General features: G+C 33.2%; 1 protein-coding gene across 1 annotated transcript in view; it reads left to right on the forward strand.

Moving 5' to 3' along the window:
• The window catches only part of LOC126883121 (exosome RNA helicase MTR4), a 79,469-nt gene that overhangs the window by 40,633 nt on the left and 15,086 nt on the right, over window positions 1–23,750 (forward strand). Inside the window, exons 12-14 of the mRNA XM_050648365.1 lie at window positions 4,191–4,432; window positions 8,968–9,204; window positions 17,090–17,252. Of these exons, the coding sequence (XP_050504322.1) occupies window positions 4,191–4,432; window positions 8,968–9,204; window positions 17,090–17,252 (642 nt within the window). The remainder of the gene's footprint in view (window positions 1–4,190; window positions 4,433–8,967; window positions 9,205–17,089; window positions 17,253–23,750) is intronic.

A 23,750-nucleotide genomic window follows, 5' to 3' on the forward strand; every position in this document is an offset into this window, starting at 1 on the left:
TCCATTTACCATTTTTGTACCCTTATCCTATTTCAATCGGCTTTAAAATCATCCTTTCATCGTTTGCTAGGCCGGCCAACTGATCTTCTACCGCCTAGTCTTTTAAAAAACAATGTCTCTAACACGCTGTCTTCTTCTGATCTTACCGCATGACCTGCCCGTCTTATCCGGTTAGCTTTTATATGTCTGACGATGTTTTCAGTACCATACAGTCACCAATTCAGCATTGTGGCGCCTTCTTCATTCTCCTGTAAATTCGTCTTCTTAAAGGCCAAATATTATTCTGACGACCTTCCTTTCAAATATCAGCAGCTTATTTATTTCCCGCTGATGTAGAGTCCATGTTTCACTTTCATATGTAACAACTGGGCGAATAATTGACATGTACAGTCTTAATTTAGATTGTCTTTTTAGCAGCTTAGATCTTAATAATGATGATAGGGAGTATAATGCTCTATTCCCTGCAGCTATCCTTGCTGAGACCTCTTTTTCTACATGGTTGTCATCTGTGCTTATTGCTCTAGATATTTAAACTCTCACTACTTCGAAGTTGTAATTATTAATAGTTATGTTCTGCCTAACTCTTGTAATCAACTATTCTAAATGGGAAATAAGCCAAGAAAATGATTTTATTAGTTAAATTGGGGCATATTTCCCATTTAGAATAGTTGATTACCAAAAATGCCACAAGGAAATAGCTTCAGAACAACATTAAGAAGCCTAACTCTTGGTCTTGAATTTTTTGTTACTAGCATGAACTTCGTCTTCTCTTCATTTATTCGAGGACTCAGACTACTGTTTCCTCCTCGAGTTGTAAAAACACCTATCTCAAATAGCAACGGTGATAAGGGGTCTCCTTGTCTCAAGTCCTGATGTTTTACTAAATGGCATCGATATTCTGTTTCCTATCTTTACCTGTGCATACGAGTCACGCATTGAGTTACCTCCACTGATCTTCTTGATATTCCCGTTTCTAGCATTGCTAGTCATAGTCTGCTTTTTTTTATCGAATCATAATGAATGTTCACTTTCACCCCATTAAGGGACCGTTCAAGTATTACGTAACGCAGGTTGGGGGGGGGGTGTCAAAAATCTTCAAAAATCACGTTAGGTAATACTTGAACGCTCCCTAAAATAAAAACGCAAAATTACGCAAAACCGTAATTACCATCTTATAGTTCTTCCATTATATCTTTGCACATGCATGAAATTATTTACGATTTAGTTTTTATACTAGGTCTCGTATTTTACTTACAGAAACTGCTATCGCAAAATTAAACCGCTTGTCCATAGAAACCACAATAAGTTAAACAAGGATAAACAATGCGGCATGTCTTTGATACCTTGTTTACTATGAATTTTGACGTTTATCGTTTTCAGTGACAGTGACATTAGCGCATTTGTTGTGTTTATTGGAATTTATAACTTATATTGTGTTTATTTTATAAAGGTATATTATAACATAGTTAAATATAAATGTACAATATAACTTTATAAAATACATCCACAGATAATAGCCATAGCTATTTCCTAATCATTACATTGACAGTAGGTAGGTACATATCGATGATATTACATATCGACATACGTTTCTCTTAATGTTTTGATTTTAACTTCTTTGCAAATGAATCATGACGTTTGTGCAAAGATACATATAATGGAACACCTATAGATAACATAGTGTGTTTTTTCCTCAAAGTTTGGAACACCCTGTGGAATATTCTAGCGTATATAAAATATTGAAATTAAAACTCAACTGTAGCCTTAGGCTCTCTCAAAATTTTGTTATTTGATTCATTTGCATATGACGGATAATAAAAAAGTTAGGTACTTTAACAATTAGCAATGTTATTCATCAATACAGGGTGTTTCTAAATAAGTGCTACAAACTTTCAGGGGTAATTCTGCATGAAAAGATAATGACCGTTTGTTTTATAAACATATGTCTGCAAATGCTTTGTTTACGAAATAGGGGATGTTGAATTTTTTCTTACAAACTGACGATTTATTTAGTGCTCTAAAACTGGTTGAGATATGCAAATGAAATTTGGTAGATTTTAAGAGGTAGTTATTGCGCATTGTTTGACATACAATTAGAAATTTTATATTCACCATTGGCGTGCATACGGGTATAAGCATTTTAGATACATCCCGTATGCACGCCAATGGTGAATATAAAATTCTTAATTGCATGTCAAAAAATGCAATAACTACCTCTTAAAACATTCCAAATTTCATTTGCATATCTCAACCGGTTTTAGAGCAATAAATAAATCGTCAGCTTGTAAGGAAAAATTCAACATCTCGTATCTCGGAAACGAAGCATTTGTGGACTTATGTTTATAAAGCAAACAGTCATTATTTTTTCACGCAGAATTACTCCTTAAAGTTTGTCGCACTTATTTAGAAATACCCTGTATTGATGAATAACATGGTTAGTTGTTAAAGTACCTAACTTTTTTTAATATCCCACATAAGCGAATGAATCAAAAAGCAATGTTAAGAAAGCCTAAGACTAGTCGAGTTTTAATTTCAATATTTTATATGCGTTAGAATATTCCACAGGGTGTTCCAAACTTTGAGAAAAAAAACACACTATCATTGTTACACTTGGTATACAATGGCACTTACCTGATTAGCAATAATATTATTACACTGATATTGTTGAAGAATAAAGCTATAAAATACTAAAGAAATCACTAAAATCGGGCAACAGGTTTAGGAAGAGTCATCGCAAATCTCCCATTTTTAAGGTGGTGCGTTAATTTTGATGCTTAGTGTATTATTTTTTTCGTAATCATGTTCCCATTTTCGTTCTAAGCTTCCTCTGCCATATCGATCAACCGTCGTAGGTGTCATTTGGTAGGGGTCACCTACCAAATTATCCTCTTGCATTATTTATAACTATTTTAATCATAATAATCAATGCGTGCTTCTTGCTGGACTATTTTCGTATTGCTTGGAAAATAGCTAACTCCGTCATGATTCCCAAACCAGGAAAACTTATGGTAGCGCCGAATTGATCAAACAATATAAATAGGGGCCCGGATAGAAATAGTAAGAAATGAGTTTGTAAAAATAAAAACAATTATCTGCAACAAAGATCTTAGATTAGAACTAAGAATAATAGCTCTGAGATGTTACGTGTTTTCTATTCTGCAATATGGACTTGAAAACTGGACATTGAAGTAAGAACATATAGGAGGTGTTACAGGAGGATGCTTAGAAGGACACAGAAGAAAACAAACACGGAAGTATTGCGAAAAATGGGCAAAGAATACAAAATAATAAACACAATAACAATAATAAAGTTACTTTATCTGGGACACGCAATGAGGAGACAGCGATATGAAATGCTAAGACAGGGAAAAATAAGAGGAGGAAGGAGAATAGGAAGAAGGAGAGTGTCATGGTTGAAGAATTTAAGGGACTGGTTTAAATGCAGTTCTATAGAACTTTTCAGAGCAGCGGTAGATAGAGTAAAGGTAGTGATGATGATATCCAACCTCCCATTTGGAGACGGCACTTAAAGAAGAAGAAGAACAAGGCACAAACCATAAATAGAATTGCTCTCCCGATATCATTTCTACTGACTTATATGACAACTATTTCTTTTTCGAAAAAACTTTTTTTGTATATCGAAGTATTAGCGAATTATTTTATTTATATTGGAGATGTTAAGTCACAATGACGACCTCTCGTGGATTTCGGCGGAACTAAAATTGAGGCCTTTTTCTTTTTATTGCCCAGCTGTAATGGGGGTTTTTAATGTCAAATCGTTGTTAAAATCGTTGTCAGTATTTTCGAAAATCAATATAATCAACAAATTGTAATACAAAAGATTTAATTAAAAGCTTACAAACCTTTTATCAAAAGTGTTCTTATTTGTATGTTGTGTTGCAGAATATTTGGAGTATATTTAGGACGAACACGTTCTTTTTGATTCTACTGATGCTGGTAGATTAATCGATGGGACTACTAAATTTTTCACTTTATTGATTTTCGAAAATACTGACAACGATTTTAACAACGATTTGACATTAAAAACCCCCATTATAGCAGGGCAATAAAAAGAAAAAGGTCTCAATTTTAGTTCCGCCAAAATCCACGAGAGGTCGTCATTGTGAGTTACAATCTCCAATACATGTTGTACACCCGCTTGATAAAAGAGACATATTTGACATTTTCAGAAAGGCGAAATCGAGGTAGTGACTGTAGATTCGACGCTGATAACTCATTTATCGTCCGTGCGGCTGTTCTGTCCCAACGATCTAAGGTCGAAAGATAGTCGAAAAGGAATGTACAAAGCTATTAAGGAAGTGAAGAAACGCTTTCCGGAAGGACCGCCCCTACTAAATCCCGTGACGGATATGAAGATTAAAGAAGAAGAATTTTTATCTATAGTAGAGAAAATTGAGATTTTAGAACAGAAGTAAGTATGATTTAACGACTTTTAGATAGTTTTTTTTTGGAAAAATATACCCTTTCAGTAGTCAACAACTTGGACTTGGCATTCTTCAACAATGTGACGGACAGTTTGTCGTTGTGCATCACAATCACACTCAGGAGTAAGGACTTTTCCCCTATATAAGCTGTCAGCACATCTACCGCTGCTTGTTTTTATTCTGTTCAGCGTTGTTCATGTATTGCGGGGCAGTTCAATGTAAGGAGAAGGCCTTTAACAATGGAGGATATATGGAGCACAGTCTATTTATTTCGATATCAAGCTTGTCCTGGTGGATGGGTAGTTGATGGTTAGCCTGGATTTTTCGATATTTTCTGAGAAAAGAATGACTTATTCCTAGTTTCGGCAGTGGGATGTGACTTAGAATGGGAAGCCAATAGTTCGGTGTTGGTCTAATTGTATCTGAGATCATTCGCAGTGTCTGGTTTAATTTCTTCTTCTTCTTCTTCTTGTATAGACATGACTCTGTCTGTTTTTTCAATGTGCCTCTAGTAAGTTGTCGTTCCATCGTTTTTGTGGTCTTCCCACTGATCGTCTTCCTAATGGGGAACCGTCTGTCACTGTCCTGACTACCCTATTTGTTGTCATTCTTCTGTGGTTTAATTTGTTGTCAACAATTTTCAAGTGTTTGCTATTGAGCCATACCGGCGAAACATTTCAGCTGCCGAGTATATAAGTCCGAGAGAGGATGATTTGAGTATAGAGGTTGAGGTACCCAATGTCGTAGTGCCATAATGGCAAGGTTATCCATTAGTATTGTTTCTGTAACATTCAAGTTATTATATCTTGCGGCAATGGTCCAGTCGTCAGCGTCAGCGAAATTGTCCTAGGCAGATCCGTGATGTACAAATTAAATAGTAAGGGTACCAAAACAGATCCCTGCGGCAGTCCATTAATGATCTTCATTTGAGCACTTTTAAAATTGCCCACTGTGACTTGTAAGGATCTGTCGGTGAGCATGCTGTCAATGTTTTTAGCTATTTCTTGACACGGAATGGCACGAGTAATTTGTAGATTAGCTCTTGTCTTCAGATGAAGCAACGGACATTTTTAGCATTATTTGAAAACCTGTTTCAATGTGTTATGTTGTTAAGGATAGGATCTGATCTGTGCAACTACAGATAGGACTGATCCCTGCTCAGCAGTGCAATCGGTCGATAACTTTAAGGCTGATCATTTGCCCTTCCTGATTTTAATATGGCTACAATGGAAGCCTTTTTAAGTGAGTGGGGGATTTCTCCTGATTTTAAGGTATCTGTACAGAAATCAGCCAGCCCTTTCTTAACATATTTTCTCACAGTTAATTAAAAATTCTGGACGGATTGGGACGGAGACTACTTTGTTGGGAACTATTCGTACTTTGTTTCTAGTTGGATCTCTGCTACTACCTAAAAACTAGTAACTAAAAAGTTTTTTAATTAAGGACCACGCTTTTCTGCGTGATTTACTAAAATCTAGTTCTTCCACAGTCTCCATCCATTTTTATCATCTGGATGCATTTAAACTGTGCAGTAGTTCGTCCACAATTTCTCGGTCTTGGCTTTCATTCTATTCTTACATACTCTTTACGATTCCGCTGATTCACTGTCGTGAAGTCTCATGTAGTTTTCTCGTGTTTTGTTTATCCATCACAGATATTTGTCCAATCTCTCAGTAAAAGTCGCCCAGTTTGTTTTTCCACCTAGGTCGAGAAAAAGATAGTGTTTGACACGTAAATTGTCCAAATATTTTTGGTGTATCCTTGGCGGCGTTATCGAAATGCCTCCCCCTTTTTCAGGTAAATATTTTCATACATGAAATGCCTCCCAGGTACAATCGAAATGCCTCCGTTTCGTTAATCATTTAGGCTGATATTTTGTCTATTTAATCTCTGTATAATGACACAATGTTGCCAAATCATAATTTAAATAGGTAGTATCTATTTATTTTGAATTTTCTAATTCTTAATGCAGTGTACAAAAAATTTGTTTCACATAAATATTTCGCAGTACGACATACATATTTCTTTTTAGAAAATAAAGTTGTTAAAATTGTGCTAATGGGCTAAATGTTGTATAAATACTTGAAAGTTCCTGCATCAGTTAGTTTGTCTATTTCAAGCTTGTCAGTTCGTCGATTTCAAGATCAAATTGTGTTTAAGTCATAACATCCGAAATAATGGAATCAACAATAAGTGTCAGTCAAAAGGGTAAACCTTTACTATCAATAATTGATGGTTTTACATTCGGTTTTCAAAAAATGTTGGCCAAAGATACAGTAAAACGGTGGACATGTACTAAAAAAACCTGCAAAGCATTTGTGAAAACACAGGGATGTGAAAATACGATAATTGAATCAATATTAGATCATAACCACGAGAAGTTGTCTGCCGAAGTTTACAATAGAAAAGTCGTAAGCAATTCAATAAAAAGAGCAGCCGTGGAAGATCTCAGCGAAAAACCAATGAAGCTCATCTGTAAAGAACTTAAAAAGACAAATATAGAGACATTTGCTATCAATGGTGACTACAATAGGGTGAGACAAAATTTATATTATCCTAGAACCATAAACTCATTAATTAAACTTCCCAAAAATATATCTGAATTTCATAAAGCTCTCGATTCATTTTCTATTATTACAAATAGAAATGAAAATGTTATAATTAAAAATGACAAAGATAATCATATTATTATATTAACATGTTTTTCAAATCTTCGTTTTCTTTCGACTGTTTCCAATTGGTATGTTGACGGAACTTTTGAATACTGTCCTCGTTTTTTCACTCAATTGTTTAGTATACATGGTTTGAAAAATGGACATTATAATCCTCTTGTCTTTTGTTTACTTCAAGATAAAAAGTCATCTTCATATTATCTCGCTTTTAAATATATCATAGAAGAATGGTTTAAAATTAATTGTCCTGTATCCCCTACAGTAATAACTTCAGACTTTGAAATTTCCATTCATAATGGTATTCGTAGGGCATTTCCTGAAGCAAATCTTCATGGATGTCGTTTTCATTTGGGTCAGGCATGGTATAGAAAGGTTCAAGCACTGGGATTAGCTCCAGAATACCAGAAAAAAGGTATTGACTTAACCGAAATTACGCATTTTATTATTTATATTTTTGGTCTTTCATTCTTACATCCTAAAGATGTTAGCGATTTTTTTGCTATAGATTTGGCAGAAATTAAACCAGTCGATGAAAGAGTCACCCAGTTTTGTGATTATCTTGTTGATAATTACATATCTGAAAATTCGACATTTCCTCCACATCTTTGGGCTGAGCACTCTTCATCCTTACAAAGAACCACATACCCATGCGAAAGTTTTCATTCCAAGTATAATTCTTCTTTCTACTGCCCTCATCCTAACATTAATAATTTTATTGATGTAATTTTACAATTTCAAATAAATACCTACATTAAAATGAATTCTGTTTCGACACCAAAAAAAATTGTTGCGGAAAGTACAGCAAAAATAAATTTTCTAAATGAAAAAATTTTAGAATTAAGAGACTGTAAAAGAAATAGATTAGAATTTGTCAAAGTAGTATCATATAAATTTAGGAAAAATATTTTGCAATTTTATATTTCTATACACATTTTGTAATATTTTCCAAGTAAGTTTTTTTGTATTTTTTGTTAAATTATTAATATATATTATAATGGTTCTAAAACTAATTATATATGTATAAGTTAGTTACAATTTATAAATACCGCCTAGTGTCAATAATGTTTAATACATAAAGGTTGAAAATAAAATAAATTAAATAACAAAATACCAATTGTGTAATTACGTAGGATGTAAAAGACGTGAGTAGCGATAAATACGTTTATTGATATAGACGAACACAAGGATATATTTCAATCCCGGGAGAACCGCCGAACACTGTAACTGATAAATGATACGCGATTAGCTGAAGACTGAATGAGAACTCTCTTTCTAGGCCCAAGAGCCTAGTTTTATAGAAGCTTAAATTGGGTCATAGGTGACGCTAGTCCCCCGTGATTTGTATATCTAATTAAGGTAAATAATTCTACTTTTGTCAGCAGTTTCGTGACATTTCCAAATTATATTGTTGATAATTGACCAATTTTTATCTAAACTAATTAATCTACGTGCGTGAATATAAAATAAATAAATTCGTGCGGTCTACTGGGTGATAAAATAATTCTGTTCAATATCGAATATGAATTCTGAATATTTATTATTGGACACCAATTTTGCCAAAAATTTACAAAGGGACGAAGATGCGGCAACGTCTCACCTTCACATGAAGATTAGAAGCATGTAATTTGTTTAAAGCTTGGGAGGCAATTCGTATGTGACCATTTTAGCGACAGGTAAGAAATCCTATTTCGGGAGGCATTTCATATGCGGCCATCCTTGGCACATTTTATATTATTGACACTATATACATCGAAAACACTATAAACGAGTCAATAACAATCTTTTTGTACAGTAAGAAACACTGTGTAACGATTTTTGTGTTTTATCGAAGTATTTAATTTTTCTTTCAGAATGTATAGTCACCCCTTGCATAAAACAGAGATTTTATCTACCGAATACCCAAAATTCGAAAAGAAAATTATCGTACAGACGGAACTGGAATCGGCTAGATCGAAACTAATGGAAGCCAAATCCGTACTGCAACTGGACGAGTTGAAATCTAGAAAAAGGGTGTTACGAAGGCTGGAGTATTGCTCCAGTACTGATGTCATTCAGTTAAAAGGCAGAGTAGCTTGTGAATTAAGCAGGTACGTATGTATTTTAGTCTAGAAATGTGTTGACGTTTCTACATAAATTTTGCTACCCAGAAAAAGAATTATTAGAAAAGTAGTTTGGGCAGAATGAGAAATTCTGTCAATCTTGCCACCTTTATTAATAGTTTCACAAAGTTTTCTTTGAATGAAAGTTCACGCTGAAAATGATATTTAAGTCTAACCTTATTTATAACAAATAGATAAATCATTATAAATTTATTTTATTTGCTGTAATTCTCGTGATTTAAATAAAATTTTTTAGAGTTTAAAATGTGAAAATATTATATATAAAAGGAACAAAAATTGGCGCAGCAAGTAGCATTGTGGAAGAGTCTTGACGGCTCTCGCCATTTTTGTGCCTGTCAAATTACCTAAAACTTTTCGAAAGGGCTGGATCCATATTATGCTGGTTAGTTTTATTTCGTAGAAATTTCAATTGATGTGGCATAAATGGAAGAATTTCAGACACTTATGTCATCATTTTGTAACTACAGATCAGTATCTTCGTCTTTTATATCTATAGATAAACGATCATATGCATAACCTGTACTTTTCTATTAGTTCTGCAACAATAATTCTTGTTTCGCTCTATAATCTACCATTAACCCTTAAACGCCCAACCTTTTTGTTCCATGTACGCTAGGGTGGGTCGATTTTGTAAAAATAAATTTTTTTTTCAAATTTCATAGTTGGGTAGTTTTCAAAAGTTGCATAATACTGTATTGTTTGAGATCATGCTTTTAGATTTTTAATTCAATATAGTTTATAGCCCTCTACCCGCGTTTGAAATGTCAGATTTTTCTATTTTTTTTTTCTTTTATTTTTAAAGAGTAGAATAAAATTTAAACAAGCTGTTTAAAAAGAAACAATATTTATTATTAATTAAACATACATTTTTGACAAATCCAGAAAAAAATAGGTACACTAAATATAAGACTTTAAGTAAAAAAATATAATAAACTGTGAGAAAAATTGCAATGTTAACAATTAAATTCAGCTTTACAATCAAAAGATGGCATAAGACCTCTAGACTCGAGTGTGGTACGAATTAATCCATCACGAGCCTTTTCACCTACTACAGTGATAGATGCCTCAGTTACCAGTTTTACGCAACGTTCAACTGCTTGAGTATGGCAGGGAAATTTTGAAAATTCTATTTTAATTGAACATATGTTTGACAGCATATCCACAAGAGTTGAGTCGGTAATGTCTCCTAGTAAGGGAGGTGAAGTTACTAGTAAATCGGCCCAGTGTATCATTTCAATATAGTCTGTTGCATTGAAATTTAGTTTCGGAACTTTAAACACTCTTACCTTATCACCTGATTCCTTTCTTGCTTTTATGATACGTCTTAGACCTAATTCTTTGACGAAACCTCTGTTGTCTGTTATCATAGCAAGCAAAAGATTTTCCGGATGGGCAAAAAATGCATTACGTTGTATTACTGGATCAACAACGGTTTTCACTTTATCTGATAAACATCTGGAGTATTTAATTAATTTAAAAAGATGTTTGGGTCCCATTTCACATGAAGGTTGTTCTTTGATGTGGAACCATACGGGAGCGTAGACTTTCTTGATATAATCAACTAGTGTCTGTAGTTCTTCAGATGGGTCAATGGTTCCAATGTAAAGGCGTAATATGCGGTTGGCCGTTGTAAGCCAGCGAGAATGTGACATATTGCCAGGCTGCCTGTTAGCGAGTTGGTCGCTACACACACCCAATGATACAGCCTGACACATTTCGTACATGTATTTTTGATCAGTGCTTAAAGATTTTATCACATCTTCTTTTTGAGAAATAAGGTTACCGGAGACAGGGCTGAACGCTTTAACACAGAGATGGTCGCAGGTTTCCAGTGCCTTTCCGATAGGTCCAGTGAATCCCTGAGGCCCGCTGGTTCGCCCATCCAATACACTAAATAAATGTCTTAGAGGCAATTCGTTTGCGTGTAGTAGGCAAATAAACCATTGAAGAGGCCTTTGTAGACGTAACTCCATAAATCGAATTGCTCCAGACTTCCATCCAGTATTCGTATTAGTTCCGTCACATCCTATACATTTTAGAAAATCTAACTTCACATTATTGGTTGAAAGAAAGCTAAGAAGAGAATCACATATAGCTTTTCCAGTTCCAATTACTGGTGTCGTATGACCTACATATTGTGAGTTTGGTTGGCTTATGATAGAAATATGTTCTCTTGATACCAATTTTCGATAAGAACGACCAGTTTTCTTTTCGATCGTTAAGGTTTTATCTTTTCTCCCATCGAAATAAATACTTTCTAGAGAGCTTTGGTGTACATTATATTTGTAGATGTTGCCTTGCTTTATTTCGTGCTCGACGTACCTTGCTCTTATCTATAACCAAACGGTTCTCTTCGGAGGACACTAGGCCGACATCTTGTAACACTGCAGTAGCAATAGCAGCCGCGGATCGTTTTGAAACTCCATATCTATCGCAGATTCTTGCGAGTTTTGGAAGATGTAATGTATTATAGGTTTTATTAGACTCCGAAGTTGATGTTGAAGGTATAGGTTCCGTATCAACGTCAACAATATCATTATCAACATGTGCTTCTGAAACATTCTTATTCATTTCAGACATCTTTCTTTTTTTGCATAAGAGCTGTGAGACATTTTTGAGTAGGTATTTTAGGCAACCTGAAAATTTTTCAGGTGACTTTTCTATGATAGCCTAATACAAAAATGCCGGTCTGGCTGGAGGGTAGCGGTTATTTTCCCCAAAAATCCCCCCCCAAAGTTAAAAAAAGGGCAAAAATTGATATTACAAAAAATACCATTGACGTGACTTTAAAGTAAATTTAAATATTCAAATATAAAGAAAATAAACAGACCAGGCGATTTGAGGGCGATTTTAACTCTGCAAGATACTTGCATGGGCGTCCCAGGATTATTTTCAGGGGATGCATCTGAACTTCACAAGATTTCATCTGAATCTGTACATACTATTAACGAGTATAAAATATACAACTATACATGCATAGCTATGTACACTCCTTCCGGGCAGGGAGGTGCAATTGTTATTTTGACAGGGTATTTTTTAATATTAAAAATAAATATTCTAAAAAAGACAGGTTTTTTTTGGTGAAATTTTCCAACTGCCATGTGATCAAACAAATTACGGGTGCATATAAATGAAAAGCGCTATAGGTAAGCACCAGTGTGAGAAAGAGCGTATACCGATAGCTGTTTGCGTCCTCTGTTCTAACTGAGCGAGTCCGTTCGCTCGGGAAAAATCACGTGACCTAGCGATAACCATGTTGTTGTAACTTTTTCTTAATTAAAGGAAAATAATACGTACTATACAATACAGTGATGAGCAAGCTAATAACCGGCAAAATAGCTCAAAAGGTTGAAAACATAACACATTGCGAAACAAAAAGAGTTTCATCTCTTTTTGTTTCGAGATGTATTATGTTTTCCATCTTTTGAGCTGTTTTGCCGGTTATTAGCGCGCTCATCACTGTAGATTTTGCAAATATGATAGAAAAAAAAACAAATGTATTATTATAAATATATAGGTAGAAAAGTATTAAACTATAGACTAAATTAATTCTGTGTCTTGTACTTCTTCTTCAAACTCCTCATCTGAGCTTAAATATTCATTCTCTTTTTCTTTGTTAGACTCCCCTCAAGACTCAGATTCATCTTCTACCTAATCTGTAAATAGTTATAATATGTATTTAGAGTTAATTAAAAGATTATTAGTGATTAATTAATTGAGTTGCTACGTATTCTTTCTTTTAAAACCAATACTTAATACTTTTCCTTATATAACCAATCACATCAGGTTTTTTATTTCTTAGTATATGACCAAAGTAACTCATTTTTTTCCTTCATAGTGTTGAGTATTTCTTGTCTAATTTTCATCTTTCTTAATGTTTCCGCGTTTGTTACGTGTTGTGTACATTATTTTTTTACATTATTCGATAACACCACATCTCAACAATGGCAAGTCTTTCTTCAGATGCGCCCGTGGTTGTGCAGGCTTCGACTCCGTACAAAATGACAGAGAATACGTAGCAAATCAATTAATTAATCAGTAATTAATTTTTAATAAATTCTAAATGCATATTACAACTATCTACAGTTCATGTAGAAGAAGAATCTGAGTCTCGAGGGGAGTCTGACGAAGAAGAAAAGAATGAATATTTAAGCTCAGATGAGGAGTTTGAAGAAGAAGTACAAGATTCGGACACAGAATTTATTTAGTTTATAGTTTTATAATTTTCTACCTATATATTTATAATAATAAATTTGTCATTTCCTATCATATTTGCAAAATCTATTGTATAGTACGTATTATTTTCCTTTAATTAAGGAAAAGTTACTTAAAAAACTATAATATATAACAATTACTCTAACGTTTCGAGGCACAACAACATGGGTATCACCAGGTCACGTGATTTTTCTCGAGCGAACGGACTCACTTCGCTAGAACAGAGGACGCAAACAGCTATCGGTATACGCTCTTTCTCACACTGCTGCTTACCTATAGCGCTTTTCATTTATATGAACCCGTAATTTGTTTGATCACATGGCAGTTGGAAAATTTCACCAAAAAGCTGCCTTTTTTAGAATATTTATTTTTAATATTAAAAAATACCCTGTCAAAATAACAATTGTACCTCCCTGTCCAGAAGGAATATTCATAGCTATGCATGTATAGTTGTATATTTTATACTTGTTAATAGTATGTACAGATTCAGATAAAATCTTCTGAAGTTAATATGCATCCCCTGAAAATAATCCTGGGACGCCCATGCAAGTATCTTGCAGAGCTAAAATCGCCCTCAAATCGCCTGGCTTGTTTATTTTCCTAATATTTGAATATTTAAATTTACTTTAAAGTCACGTCAATGATATTTTTTGTAATAACAATTTTTACCCTTTTTTTAACTTTGGGGGGGATTTTTGGGGAAAATAACCGCTACCCTCCAGCCAGACCGGCATTTTTGTATTAGGCTATTATGGAAGAGTCACCTGAAAAATTTTCAGCTTGCCTAAAATACCTACTCAAAAATGTCTCACAGCTCTTGGACCATATCATTGAGTTCGATTTCTTTATGTTTCATTTGTCGATCCAATGCGCGCTGTAATTTAATGGTAGTATTTTTATCGACACCTGTTATCATCATTTTTCTTTCTTTCTTTCTTTCCTCTGGTCTAATAGGAAAGGACGCTCGATAATAGGGACTTTGAGATTCTTAGGGCATTTGCAAGAATCAAAAGTCATGCATTTACACGATGCAATGTTAAAAAAGTCTTGTCATGGAAGTTTCTCGGAAAGCGTCCACTTTTTGTGTGTATGTATCAGATCTTTTTGTTTTTGGACATCGAATTAATTTAATATATTCATCATAATACCTTTTACGAAGGTCCTTAATGCGTTTTGAGCTTACAGTTGGAATTGAAGCCAAAGACCAGATCTTTTCAATGCGTTGACAAACAACAGCGTGAACTTCGGTTATAGGCGGCTGTTTTCCGGAGTTTACTTCTTGTAAATCATACCGCACATATAATATATACCTTATAATGTCACTAACAGTAGGCAAAACACTTGAAGATGGTTCAGAAGGTATTCCAAATATAGGACAACGCACTTTACTTCGAATTTTTAAAAGTTTTGAACTCATTTTACTAACACACATATATCTTTTTTAGTTTAATAAACTAATTAGTTATAAAAAGTTATTACGGCAATAATACAGTACACAACACGAAGCAGTTTCAATTATACAAAATCCGACAACAAATCATACAAAAAAAAATAGTGATCTGCCAACCTGTCCAGACAAAACTGTACTGCGATTTCTACGAAATTAGCTGAAAGGTCAGTCTAGTAATCTCGCTCGCGCATGCGTTAAACAAGCGACAACAGCCAATCAGTAGAGTAACACGCATTAATTTTCTTTAGAACCAAAAATTTAGATGAATACAACTTTGTTTTATTTTGTAAAACTAATTCGAAAGTCAGGGGGAAAATTTCCATTTATGGGAAATTTCAAGTCCCGGTAGAGAGCTAAAACATATATGTGATATATTTTTTATTATCTTTATACTGTTTCTAATAGTCTAATGCAACTTCCGATTCATACCCATACTAATTTTGTTCGATTTGAAAAATTCGACCCACCCTAATGTACGCCCAAGGGTGGGTAAAAAATGTCCACCTCGAAAATAGCTAATATATTTATTGAGAGTTGTTGGAAATGGATTAGACTTAAGAATCTTATGCTTAATACACAGCATCTTTTAAAATATTAATATAAACAATTTGCAAACCTTACAACAAAATTACAATGTACATCAAAATTAATATACCAGTAAAAGCCTGTAATTCAGATTTGTCGATTTTCTCCACATTCTTCCTTTCAGCCTCCTCATTGGCCGATAATTATGTAGATTATGTAATTATACGTCGATAATTATATGGATTATCTTCCTACCGACGAGAAATTATATAGAAACCTTTAGGGAAAAGTTTTACCAAGGGTGTATTTTTTATGCGCACCCATATTTAACTCAAAGTGCTACTTTTATTTTCAAAAATATCAATAGAACCAAATTAACATTCGATAAAGGGGTCTTTTTAACAATAAATAATATTTAAAAAAATTTTAAACACGTAATAAATATGTTACAAGGGAATACGCATTAGGTGGACATTTTTTACCCACCCTTGGGCGTTTAAGGGTTAATCCAACAGAATCAGTACTTTTACTCAGTTATACAGTGTGTCTGCGTAACTTGGAACCATAGGGGAAACTTTTTTAATATCAATTTTACGGAAAAAAACTGCTCTGTATAGTCTAAAACCTAAGATGCAATCATCAGATATCAAATTTTATCAACAGTATACGAGGTATGTCAAAAAATATGAATTTTGCTCAAGAGTAGCGTGCCTATATTTCACAATATGAAAAATTTTTATTAAAAATAGTTAAGTATTTGAAATGAAAAATTATCTTGTAATATGCAACTACACTTTTCTAATTGAAAAAAAAATTTTTTTTTTTCGAATTACGGGTACCCAACATCATGTTTATTTATGACAACTCCGTTAATATTAATTTTACGAAAAAAAGGTATTCCTTATAAGAAGTTTTGCATATTCTAACAACTAAGATGCAATTATAAGATATTAAATTTTATAAATTTTGTTGGAGGTATGTCAAAAATAAGAATTTTGCTGAAGAGTAAAGTACCTTTGTTTTTCACAATATTGAAAATTTGTTATTATAAAAAGTTGTTCGGAATTAAAAACTATGTTACAATATGCAATTATATCCTTCTAATTGAAATATTGTTAACTCTGAAGATACGCTCTTGAGCGAAATTCATATTTTTTTACATACCTCGTATAAAATTGATAAAATCTGATATCGTATGATTGCATCTTAGTTTTTAGACCATTTAGACAATAACTTTTTGTGTAAAATTAATAATAACGGAGTTATCATAAATAAAAATGATGTTGAGTATCCGTAATTTGAGAAAAATTTTCAAAAAATGTTTATTTTTAATTAGAAGAATGTAATATTATAACATAATTTTTAATTCTAAACAACTTTTCTTAATAACAAATTTCGTTATTGTGAGATAGAAAAGTACTTTACTCCTGAGCGAAATTAATATTTTTTGACATACCTCGTATACTGTTGATAAAATTTTATATCTGATGATTGCATCTTAGGTTTTAGACTATGCAGAGCAGGGCAGAGATAATAAAAAAGTTTCCCATATGGTTCCAAGTTACGCGGACACACTGTATAATGAAATCAAAAGTCTTAGCAGTAATTAATAAAATTGTAATTGCAAAATCGCGCAAATATTAAATTATTTTTATGTTTTAGTGCCGACGAATTATTGATTACTGAACTGATATTTAACGGTGTCTTTAATCCTCTAACTCCGGCGCAAAGTTGTTCTTTGCTGAGCTGCTTTGTGTGCGACGAAAAAAGTCAAGAAACTCCAAAACTGTCCGAAGAACTGTCGGGACCTTTGAGGGTTATGCAAGTAAGTGTTTAATGTAAAATTTATTTTAATTAATACTTTCAGCTCCGGATCAATGTCAGATATTTGCCTCACGTGCCACTTTTATACAGTCATCAAAAACTACTTTACCGACCCACCTGGAATTTTGTATATATTTTCTTTCGACATTCTTTGAGTTAAGGAGCCGTTCAAGTATTACGTAACGCAGGTTGGGGGGGTCAAAATTCTTCAAAAATTGCGTTACGCAATAGTTAAACTCCCATTAGAGTGCGTTACGTAGGGGGGGAGGGGTCAAAAATCTTCAAAAATCGCGTTACGTAATACTTGAACGCTCCCTAACGCTGTCGAGATATTTTTTGTTGTATGCTTATTTTTTGCAAAAAAAATTCGTTGTTTTGACTGAGTTGTCAAATAGTCAAAATTAAATAAAATTAAAAAATTCGACAGCGTTACCTCGAAAAATTCATAAGCTAATAAATAGACCAGGGCGGATCTGTGAAAAAACGTCTATTTTTGGATGTGCGAAGTGGTATTCGGATTTTTGCAGATAAACTTAGGTGACAACTTCAACAATAATAATTGGCTTATGCTCCTTCTCAAATATGCCCGGAACATTAATAAAAAAATTAAAATATTTAAAAATTTCGAAACACTTCGATTTTTTTCTACTTTCTTTGCTCATAACTTTAAAACGATTCATTTTGGAACAAAGTCGTAGGGAAATAAAATAAAGATAATTGAATTTTATATGATAAACGACTGGTTAAAAATGTCTTAAATTATTACCCTTTCTGCAAAATAGCAATAAATACAAAATTAGGGGGCAAAATAAGCTTGTTTTTATTCAACGTTTTTCAACCACTTAGAACTTTCGTAATTCGCTTAGAAAATTCTGACAGCATACTTAAATCGTTCATCAAATTTCATTAAAATCGACCTGATAGATTTTGCAGAATAATTTTGCAATCTAATTTTTTAAAGTTCAAATTTTTTATAAACTTTCTGAAGAAAAAGTAGACCATTTAGAAGTTTTCTAATTTTTTTACATATAAAGAGGTTCTCTACCTATCTAATACACTTTACAGAATTAAAATCGGAATATTTAAGCGGACTCAGCACTGTTCTAAAGTTATAAACAATTTTTTGGCATATGAACAAATACAGTGAGGACGTTTGAGTTGGCATAAATTCATTTTCTCGAGAATAGGCGTCTCTGGAGACAAATCCCGAAACAGGTCGATTTTTATTTTTAAATTTCTATTTTTTTGGTATATACATCATACTAGTGACGTCATCCATCGGGGCGTGATGACGTAATCGATGATTTTTTAAATGAGAATAGGTGCCGTGTGATAGCTCAATCGAAAGGCTATTCAATTTTGTATTCACTAATATAAACATTAACATAATCATTTATACATGGTTTGAGTTAAAAAAAATTGAATTAAATTAATTCCAATATTTAGATTACGTCAGCACACCCAGATGGATGACGTCACTAGTATAATATTTATGCCAAAAAATTATAATTTAAAAATAAAAATCGATTTGTTTCGGGATTTATCTCCAGAGTTGCCCATTGTCAAGAAAATGAATTTATTCCAACTCAAATGTCCTCACTGTATTTGTTTATAAGCCAAAACATTGTTTATAACTTTAAAACAGTGCTGAGGCCGCTTAAATAATCCGATTTTAATTCTGTAAAGTGTATTAGATAGGTAGAGAATCTCTTTATATGTAAAAAATAGCAAACTTCTAAATGGTCTACTTTTTGTTCAGAAAGTATTTAAAAACTTGAACTTTTTTAAAAAAATTTAGATTGCAAAATTATTATGCAAAATCTATTAGGTCGATTTTAATGAAATTTGGTGGACGGTTTAACGACGTTCTACACCTTCGTTGCGGGGTATGTCTCTCAGAGGAAAGGGGGGAAACTTATATGCAAGCGAAAGTTGATAACAATGCATTTATAGCAGAATACTCAAATCATATGTTTCAGTATTGAATACTTTATAAAAATAAATTATAATAAATTACGGAAATTACGGAATTAATTATAATAAATAAATTAAAAATAAATGGTACGGTAAACAATTCTCATTTTTTAATATGTTATTCCTTACAAAAAAACCTTTAATTTAAGCACAAATAATTAAAAATCGTAAATTTGGGCCAAAAGTTATTAACTTTTTAAGAATTCCCATAAGAGCCCATGTTAAAACTTAACTTTGACCCTTAATAGTAATTAAACGGCACGGTAAATTTTTTTTTAAATCAAGTCTTTTTGAAGTAAACTATAAAATACTAAAATTTCATGCAAATCCTTAATTCTTTGCCGAAGGTGTAGAACGTCGTTAAGTATGTCGTAAGAATTTTCTAAGCAAATTATGAAGCTTCTAAATGCAACCACAGTGGTTGAAAAACATTGAATAAAAACAGTCTTTTTTGTTCCCTTATTTTCTATTTATTGCTATTTTGCAGAAAGTGTAATAATTTAAGACATTTTAAACCAGTTGTATATTATACAAAATTCAATTATCTTTATTTTCTTTCCCTACGACTTTGTTCCAAATTTTTTTTTTTTTGTTTAATGTTTATTTTGCAATTTGTTACATCATATAATAACAATAAGCATACATTTTGATTGGTACAATGTCGCGAGAGAGAGTTTGTCCAATGATCCACTCTCTGTATGCACTTTTTCTGTATGCACTGTTCCAAAATGAATCGTTTTAAAGTTATAAGCAATGAAAGTAAAAAAAAAATCGATATTTTTCGAAATTTTTAAATATTTAAATTTTTTTATTAATGTTCCGGGCATATTTGAGAAGGAGCATAAGTCAATTATAATTATTGAAGTTGTCACCTAACTTTATCTGCAAAAATCCGAATTCGAAGTCCACCGCAAAATTCATTATATTTTGACGTGTCTTTTAAAAATTTGTCACAGTTGGCTTATTTTTCAGTATTTTTCCTTGAATTTTTTCTTGAGCAATCTATGAACTGTATAAATATGCCTATTTAATTTAAAAAAATAAAATAATTCTACCATACTTTCAAAAAAAAATGTATTTGGAATATTGGTTTCAACCCCTTCGGCTCCCCCCTAAGGATAGCTATGACACGATTTTAATAGGCAACCCATGCTAGAAATATTTGTCTATGTATGAAATTTAATAAAAAAAATGTTTCATCTGGCAAGCAGATGGGTACAGGTCGACCTATATTCGGATATTAGACTATCAGGGCTACTCGCCTCTGTATTTCATGTGAGTGATTGTCTCTGCTTATTTTGATCTCCTGTCCCAGATATTTGTAAGTGTTTGTTGTATGGTATTATTGCCAATATTTAGATTTCCGCTCATTACGAGATTTGTCATAAGTTTAGTTTTCTCAAAGTTTATTTTTTAATCTTGCTCTCTCAGACACGAGTTTTAAGCAAATGTATCATAGAAAATGTATCTTGTAAGTTGTCTGCGGTTAGTACAACATCATCTGCAAACCACAGATCATTTAATCTTTCTCCATCTATATTGATGCCCATATCTTGCCATTGAGTTTTCTTAACTATTGTCACTAGAGCTGCCGTGAACATTTTTGGTGAAATATTGTCTCCTTCTCTTACTCCTCGATCTAGGCTGAATTTTTTCTTTGTTTGATGTATATGTTACAGTTCAAGTTGATTATCCAGTTGGAGTTGACTCCAACTAGTTGGAGTCAACTCTAACGGCTGGTTTCAGTAAAAGTTGATTATAAATATAAAATGAAGATTTATATTCAACATTTACTAGTAAAAGTAGACTCCAACTAGGAAAAGTATACTCTTCCCAATGCCATTTAGTAAAAGTTGATACTGATTCACACAAACAGTCGATTTTAGAAATTAAATGTTACTGAATATGTTCAAATTAGTCTAGGCTGTATCGTCGCCCCTGTTAGGTAAATTACTCTGATTCGAATTTTTTGCACACTTACTCAAAAAGAGGTCCTTATAACAAATCTACTGGGTGCCAGGCAGTACCTTGATCGATAAATTGTTTAAACAATTTTTTTTAGACAAATTCACAAAAATAATTTTTTCACTTCGAACAATTTTTTTTAGATCATTTGGGTTATTCTGAGCAAAAAAAGGTATTTTGTGATTTTTCTTTAAAATTGATTGTTGTCGAGTTATACGCGATTTAAAATTTGAAAAATGCGAAAATAGCCATTTTCAAGGCTTAATAACTCGGTTAAAATCCATTATTATGAAAGTCAGAAAGTGACCAAATCAAAGTTTATAGCCCCCTCTACAAGATCCAGCAGAAATTTTTGTCACTATTTTATTACTAAGCTTTATATTTAATTATTAACAATGAGCGCTAAGTGCGTATTAGGCGGCCGTCAATGGTGAGTGCTAAAGAGATGCACCATTCCGGCCGTGGTGAATCTCACTCGCACTCACATTGACGGCCGCCTCAATACACGCTTAGCGCTCATTGTTGATAATTAAAAATAATATCTTATTAATGAAATAATGACAAAAATTTCTTCAGGATCTTATAGAGGTAGCTTTAATCTTTGATTTTTTTTAGTTTCTGACTTTCATAATATATAATATCGTATGGCATTTTAGCCTTTCGGACAGTTCCGGCGCCAATTACATCTTTAACCCTGTTTCAAGTAACTAGTGTCGATGTACACTAGCCCAGGGGGACCGACGGCTTAACGTGCTCTCCGAGGCACGGTGAGACGGCTCGTGTCATTATTGGAAATGAAAATGGTTTGTCTTTGGCAGGGTTCGAACCCACGTGCACTGGCGTATGAGGCCAGCGATTATGCCGTTACTCCACGGCCGCTCGCTCGACTTTCACAATAATTATTATCTTTAACCGAGTTATTAAACCTTAAAAATGGTTATTTTGGCGTTTTTCAAAATTTAAGTCGCTAATAACTCGACAACAGTCAATTTTAGAGAAAAAAGGCCCAAAGGACCTAAAAAAAATTTGTACGAAGTGAAGAAATTATTTTTGCGAATTTGTTTAAAATCATTGTTTATCGCCAAACGTCACTAAAATCATCCATTATTGTACTCATTTGCCCTCATTTTCTGCAATAAAGTAACACTTTGTTCTATTGAAAGAAGAATGTTACTTTACCTGCCGCGATTATTAATCAAATTAACCGAGATTGAATGTAAGTGGTCAATGGCAGCAATCGATTATTTATTTGAGTGAAATTAAAATGTATTTACTTTAATTATTAAAAATATTATACAAAATTTATCTTATTATTAATAAAATTTATGTCAAAAAGTAAAATTCTGTAGTGTTTCGCAATTATATTCATACAAAATAAATCAAAACTTTACAGATTTAGTAATTAGGTAGGTATACAATATAGAAAAGTCATCTGTCATTACTGTCATACGAATTTTAACTACCCCCCTACAAGATACTGAAAAAATTTTTGTTATTATTTTATTACTAAGCGGTTATTTTTAATTATTAACAATGAGCGCTAGGAGCGTATTGACGCAGCTATCAATGTGAGTGCGAGTGAGATGCACCATTGCACCATTTTGACATTTAAAAATTCAAACTTCTGTCAAACCACAAAACTGTCAAAACTTTTTTTGTAATTTATTGCTCACATGTCATCACCATGACAAGGCGAAAGTTCTTCTTCTTGTGGTGCTTTCTCCTTTAGTGGAGGTTAGCGACTACACTGGCAAATCTGTCTCTGTCCAATGCGGCTCTAAACAAAGATGTTGAATCAAGGCCGGCCCAGTCTCTGATATTTCTAAGCCATAAAATCTGGCGCCTACCGGGACTCCGTTTTCCTTCAATCTTACCCTAGATGATCAGTTGCGTGAGGCGGTACTTTTTGTTTTTCATTTTGTGTCCCAGGTAGCTAACTTTTCTGACTTTAATGATTTTTAGCAGTTCCCTATCTGTACCTATTCTCCTCAGAACATATTCGTTGGTGGTGTGGGTTGGTATTTTCAAGTCTCTTCTATAAAGCCAGAGTTCAAAGGCGTCCAACTTGTTCATCAGTGTTGTGTTGTGTCCAGACCTCCGTTCCATACAAAAGTATTGACCACACATAGCAATGCAGAAAACGACATCTAAGGCTGATATTAATGCTACTGTTACAAAATAAGCTTTTCATTTTGATAAACCCCTGTCGGGCTACCTCTATTCTCGCTCTTGACTTCTTGTTTATAATCAAGTTTATTGTTGAACCAGCAACCAAGATATTTGTACTGGCTTACACGTATTCAAGCTGTTGGTGTTTCACATATTTATTGGAAGAGGTAAATTTTTGTTTCTTGATATTCTTATAACTTTGATTTTCGCAGTATTGATCTTCATCCCCATGTTTTCGCAACTCTCAGTGACCCTATCCAACAGTATCTGCAGACTATGGTCCGAATCAGTCATTAATACTGTGTCATCTGCATACCGGATGTTATTTACTCTCTGCCCGTTTATCCTGATTCCTTCTGAAGAGTGCGATAGAGTTCGCAAATATTACATC

The sequence above is a fragment of the Diabrotica virgifera genome, chromosome 4 (genome assembly GCF_917563875.1).
Source record: "Diabrotica virgifera virgifera chromosome 4, PGI_DIABVI_V3a".
NCBI classification, from domain to species: domain Eukaryota; kingdom Metazoa; phylum Arthropoda; class Insecta; order Coleoptera; family Chrysomelidae; genus Diabrotica; species Diabrotica virgifera.